At 39.4% G+C, this 5,933-nt stretch overlaps 1 protein-coding gene across 1 annotated transcript; it reads left to right on the top strand.

Moving 5' to 3' along the window:
* Positions 1 to 4,385: 4,385 nt before the first annotated feature.
* On the top strand, positions 4,386 to 5,241 carry XIAP (X-linked inhibitor of apoptosis; the record flags this gene model as incomplete). Its single annotated transcript, XM_009867683.1, has 1 exon — positions 4,386 to 5,241. A coding segment is annotated over exon 1 (856 nt), but the record flags the coding sequence as incomplete, so codon positions are not given.
* Between the last annotated feature and the right edge of the window lie 692 nt (positions 5,242 to 5,933).

Here is a 5,933-nt window from a genome sequence, read left to right as displayed (position 1 = left end):
AGTCTCCTTCTCTGGAGACATTCAGAACCCACCTGGATGTGTTCCTATGTGACCTACTCTGGGTGATCCTGCTCTGGCAGGGAGTTGGACTAGATGATCTTTTGAGGTCCCTTCCAACCCCTGACATTCTGTGATTCTGTGATGTCTTGTTCTCTTAGATAAAATTTTCCTGAAACATAACTATGTTTAGAGGAGCTGTTGTAAGGAAAGGGCTTCATCATGGGGGTGGAGCATTGTTAAAGCTAGCAGATACCTGTGAGGGATTTGTCCTGCTTCTGTCATTGCAGTATTTAGATGTGGTTGTGAGAGACTTCATAGAATGGCGGTTGAATCTTTCTGCTCCAAAAGATCAAGATTAAATAATGTGGTTGGTATAATTTGAAACAGTTACTACAGTTGCTTGGTAGGGGCACTTACTGTGGTGACTGGACCTTCTGGCAGTACCCACTGCTCTTTTGGTATGTGCTTTTCATGCTGTTTTGATAGTGAGAATCAAGATAGATTACTTACCTCCAGAGAATCCAAATGTGGCAGATATTCTGAGTATCACTATGTTGATGACTTTATCTAATTATTTAGTTATTTATTTACAGTGTTAATAGGAGTATTGAAGTATTCATACCACTGCAGAAAAAAAACTGTTTGAAAGAATAAAGCAGGCAATCATAATGTTCTGAGTGACGAATGCATTATATATAGGCTTATTTAGTTTTATCCTAATGCTTATTTCCATTATATTTTCCCTGAATTGCTAGAACTTCCAGTACAGTTCATAGGTATATTTTGTTGATGCTACAGGTACTGCTGTTAGACCTGGCTGAAAGGTGTTATCCGCTGATTTCCGTTGAAGCTGAGGGTGATACAGATACGGAGTGTTAGGTCGTTCACAGTTAATTAAAAGTAATCAATAAAATTGAAAGAGAACATCTCTGTTAATTGAGTGTCATCTTCGTCCTGGTTTCTAATAGTTTAGTCTTTGATCCTCTTCCTTCCTTCTTTGCATGTTTGCCCAGGTGTTTCATTCTCAGTTCCTCAGTGTCATTAAAACATACATCTTTCCAGGAAACACCAGGAGAGAGGTTCCACAGAGTAAATGGAATAAAACTAGTACAAACTGATTTAAGTAATAGTTTAAAACTTATTTTTGTCAGGAGATTCTGTCATATATGAGACATACCACCTACATGATATTTTCTGCAGTCCGTATTTTTAAAGGTGAGAAGTTATTCAGGGAGAAGTTGCACAGTTAAACATTATATGTTTGTAAGCACTCTGAAAATGAAGCCTGCTTTAAAAGAAGTGGGTCCTTTCAGATTAAATTATCTAAAAAGTAGATGCTTGCCAATTTCAGGAAATGGGTTTTTTTCAGAATTTTAAGCTTTTTACTACCAAAAATAATGCTATGAGGTTTCTTAAATTTTCTGATGTTGGAGGGGGACAGTTCTAATTAAAACGTCCAGAAAAGGTACTACAGGGCCCAGACTTGCTTATGCAATGTCAGTATAATTTGATGATCATCTATGTCAGAAGGCACTGGAGAATCTGGGCCTTAGTTAAAATACAGTATTTGTTCAAATTGCTTTGGTAAAATATCTTTTTTAGCTTATGAAAACAGTGTAAGCAGTGCATTCATGTCATAATGAAGTTTTATATATATGCACCTGGTATATATTTATTTTTTATTCTTTATGCTTATGATACTACTGTGTCTTAGAACATGTAGGTAGTTTATGAGAAGTGGGAGCGTAATTAATTCTAACTTTTTTAACTTCACGTATCATAATCGTTGTAATATATGGTCACCTTATACAGCATAAGGAACAAAAAAGTACAAACCAAGGGTGATCTTTGTGTCTCCTGTGAATTTTTGAGATCTATCAGGCTTGAACGTTGGCCTGGCTTTACCTCTGATTTCACTAGAGTCAGGGAGGGCGAGTTACAGAGAATGGCTGAGTAGATCGACTCATTTGCCGGTTATTTTGTGTGTAACAGAACAAAGAGGGATGCAGAATCTCTATGCTGATTTTAAAGAAACTATAAACAAAAAAAAAGCTTAATATGTAAAAATCTAAATAAGAGGATTTTTTTCACTAGATCTGAACTCGTTTCAATGTAAGTAGAAGAGAAGTTACAGTGCTAATCATACATTGAAAGCACATGCATTTGTTTTGTTTTTTCAGTGTACCTTTTGAAAAGGAGTCTTTGAAGGATGTGAGATAGTCTTTGTTTACCTTCCTGTAGGAAGTCTTTTAGGTATGCAGATTAGAAAATTGCCATGGAGCTAATCATATTTCAGTAGTATAAATTATTTATGAATGCAGTGTATTAGTAACTGATGATGGACTCATAAGGTCACTGAGATTTTTACCGAAACAGTCCTAGAGAGTTTAAAATATTATTTTAAAAGGAAATAAACATGAACTTTTATATTTCTATTATAAAACTTCTTTCAGTATAGGCATATATTAAAAATCCATGTATTGTGACAGCTTCCATATTACTACATGTAATTACTTACTTTTTTTTTTTGCCATTCAAAGTCAAAACAAGCATATAGGTCAGATTTGTAGGTCAGTCAATGTAATTTATTCAGAAGCTATTTTTGAGTTTGCTAAGATAGAAAACCACAGTTTCATTTCTAGTGTCATTACATTAGTCACAAATTGACTTACAGAAGGAATTAAAGCTGGTGCTCAGTAGCATCCGGGATTCCATGAAGCAAGCGTGCTGGGTCTGTAACTGTCATATTTCCTCACTCTGCTTATGGGGTCATTGTCATCTGTGTCATCTTGGGAAAAGATGCAGCAATCCTGGAATGCATTGTCATTTTAATTTCCTCCTCCCCATTTGGAACTTTAAAAAAGCTTTTGTCCTGCCTGTAGAAGCTAAATCTGGTATTAAATAAGCAATTATAACTGTAACTTCTGCATTGACCTTACAGAAAGTATAATCGGTACTAATACAGGTGTTGAGGAAACTAAATTTTTGTTGGTGACCTACCTTATAAAGGTGAGGACTGGAAATAAATACATTTCCAGATTCATATAAAAAATGGAGAACACTCGTTCAAATAAATACATATTTGGTTCTTCCTTATATGCATTTCTTTTTGCTAATTGCTGAATTACTATTGCTTTGTGCCAAGAAGTCCGTTTTTCTCATAGTAATTTAATTTACCACTTAATAAAGGAATTAGTTTGAGACACATATCAGCGGTAGCCTGTGTTTTACCCAAAGTCGGTAGTAGTGCCGGGACAAGAGAGAAATTTTTACTGTGCTCTGACTTCATCCATCCTGGAGCAGAGGCGGTGACCGTCAGTTTGTGGCTCTTGCCCAGGACCTGCAGGAACCGAGTCGCGGCTCTCATCCTCCTGGAAGAAAGGGCCTGTCTGAGTGCTCTGAGCAGCCTTCGGGCACAGCAGGGCCTGAGGCAGGACTCACCTTGGACAGGTGTAGGCAGGAATAGGAATGTGGGACATGCGGTGGGGAGAATGGCGTTCCGTCAGGGAGGGGAGGGAGGAAAAGGCGAGGTGACAGCAGAGGTGACAGCAGAAGTGCTGGAGCAGCTTTTGACAGAGGGTCAGCCAGACCTTGGGAAAGCAGAGGCAGCGTGCTGGGCGTGAGCCCTAGTGCAGGGTTGTCCAAGGCACTGATCTGAAAAGCAGAGCACAGCACTTTCTTAAAATGCCCCAGTGAAACATAGGTTATTTCGCAAGATATTTTGCTAAAAGGAAAACTGAGATCTGTGTCTTTACACACAGCTCCACAGCTTTACACACAGCTCTGTGTCTTTACACGCAGCTCCAAAGGCTTTTTTCTTTATGATCATGGTTTTACCAGTTGATGCCCATCTGAAATGGGCATGTTGTTCATGGCCTTAGTAGGGGGGTAAAATAGATAGTTATGTTTCAGAACTGGCCTGTAAAATCTTGCAAATCTGGGTTGTCCAGAGTAGTTTAAAATTAGTAACTTCCTATTTCAGGTTTGGAAGCCTTTTGGTAGAGTTTTGCCCAGAGCTTTTGTTAAATAGTTGTTTATTTCATTCTTGCAGTGTTTGTTTGTTTAGCTATAAATTTATAAATATTTGTGTTTTCCAGGTAAATTTTATTGCCCTCTTAAAACTTCATGAACTTCCTTCCTTTCTTTATGGATTTGTTTGCTTGTTTTTAATGTTCTGGTGTTTTCGACTTCTTGGCAGGGGAGGCAGGCAAGGGTGAGTGGGAGGGAAGAGCAAGAGGCGTTATTTTAATACATAAAGGATGGCTGGTTTAATTTAGCCAGTCTCCAGGCTTGCATTATGGGCATGATCTGTTCTTCTGTCTGTGAAATGAAAACCTTTATTCTTTGTTTAGGAAATTTGAAAGGAAGGTCCTATTTATGAAGACATGATGTGTAATGGTCCAGATAACTCAGAAGCTTGTGCCACTCCAGACAGTGACCATGACCAGGAATGGGCACAGGAACACTACCGACTGGGAACTTTTGTTGAATTTCCTCCTGCATGCCCAGTTTCGGCGTCAGAACTGGCACGAGCTGGCTTTGTTTATACTGGAGAAGGTGACAAAGTGAAGTGCTTCAGTTGCCATGCGACAATGGAAGGATGGGCATCTGGGGATTCTACAGTTGAGAGGCACAAAAGGCTTTCCCCAAATTGCAGATTTATTACCGAGTCTGCTTTCCTGGAAAATAACGTAGATCCTGGCACCCAGAACTACCAGCATAGAACTGAAAATGGTTCCAGCAGTTCAGCTGTCCTGTGTGCTCTGGATGACCCTTCCGATGTGGATGCAGATTGCCTTTTGAGAACTAGACAGGTTGTGGATATGTCAGATAGTTTGTATCCTAAAAACCCTGCTATGTGCAGCGAAGAAACGAGATTAAAGTCTTTCCACAGTTGGCCTTTCAGCGGCCAGTTGACACCAAAGGAATTAGCTAGTGCTGGATTCTATTACACAGGTGTTGGTGACCAAGTGGTATGTTTTTGTTGTGGTGGAAAACTGAGTAAGTGGGAACCCAGTGACAGAGCCTGGTCAGAACACAAGCGGCATTTTCCCAAATGCCTTTTTGTCCTGGGCCGCGAGGTTGGAAATGTTCCAAGTGATGCTGAGCTTGGCCTGAGCAATGCAGAGCATCCAAGGAATCCATCTATGGCAAAATATGGAAGACGATTACAAACATTTTTATCTTGGATATATCCTGTTGATAAGGAGCAACTTGCTGAAGCTGGGTTCTATAGCATAGGTAAGCCAAATCTTAAAATGGCCAATTATCTCTGTGACAGAGAGAGAAAGATTTCACTGCGAGGTTCAAACTAACAGTTTCTTTGAACTTCACTCATAGGTCCAGTACCTCACTATTGCAGGTTTTATGGATACAATGGAAGAATGCACTATTGCAATTTAAAATACCAATACACAGGATATACTATTACGAAACTAAGTGATTCCAGAAATGCACTAGGTCAAACTACAAGCATGCTAGGTGTTAAAACCTTAATCACAATCTTAAAGCATACCAAACACCACCCGTGTTCCTTAATCGCTTACCCTTTCTCAGGTAAGGGTTCTCAATCCCAGGGGAAAGTATCCTCATCTAGTGTCTCAAACAAGGGAGGAAGGATCTCCTACAGTCCAGCTGTATCACTGGAAATACTCCTCCAAATTCTACCCAAAATCTTAGTTTTTGTCGTGTAAGGATAGGGGATAGGGGGCCAGAGGTATGCCTGAGGAAATTTGACTATCTGGAATGTCTATCTTTAGTGGCCTGATGAGGTTTCCTCTTACCTTTTCCGGGAGGGGGGAGAGCTATTTGTGTCTGAACACCCTACTTGTTTTGCTAATTTTGTGATGTCTAGTACACAAATGGTTTACTAAGCCAAATTTATCTCAAGAATAGCTAGTGTTTGAAATGAGACTCAGGGCAAAATGTTTGTT

Source organism: Apaloderma vittatum, unplaced genomic scaffold (genome assembly GCF_000703405.1).
Source record: "Apaloderma vittatum isolate BGI_N311 unplaced genomic scaffold, ASM70340v1 scaffold34014, whole genome shotgun sequence".
In the NCBI taxonomy this organism is placed as follows: Eukaryota; Metazoa; Chordata; class Aves; order Trogoniformes; family Trogonidae; genus Apaloderma; species Apaloderma vittatum.
This window is presented reverse-complemented; position numbering and strand designations above follow the sequence as displayed.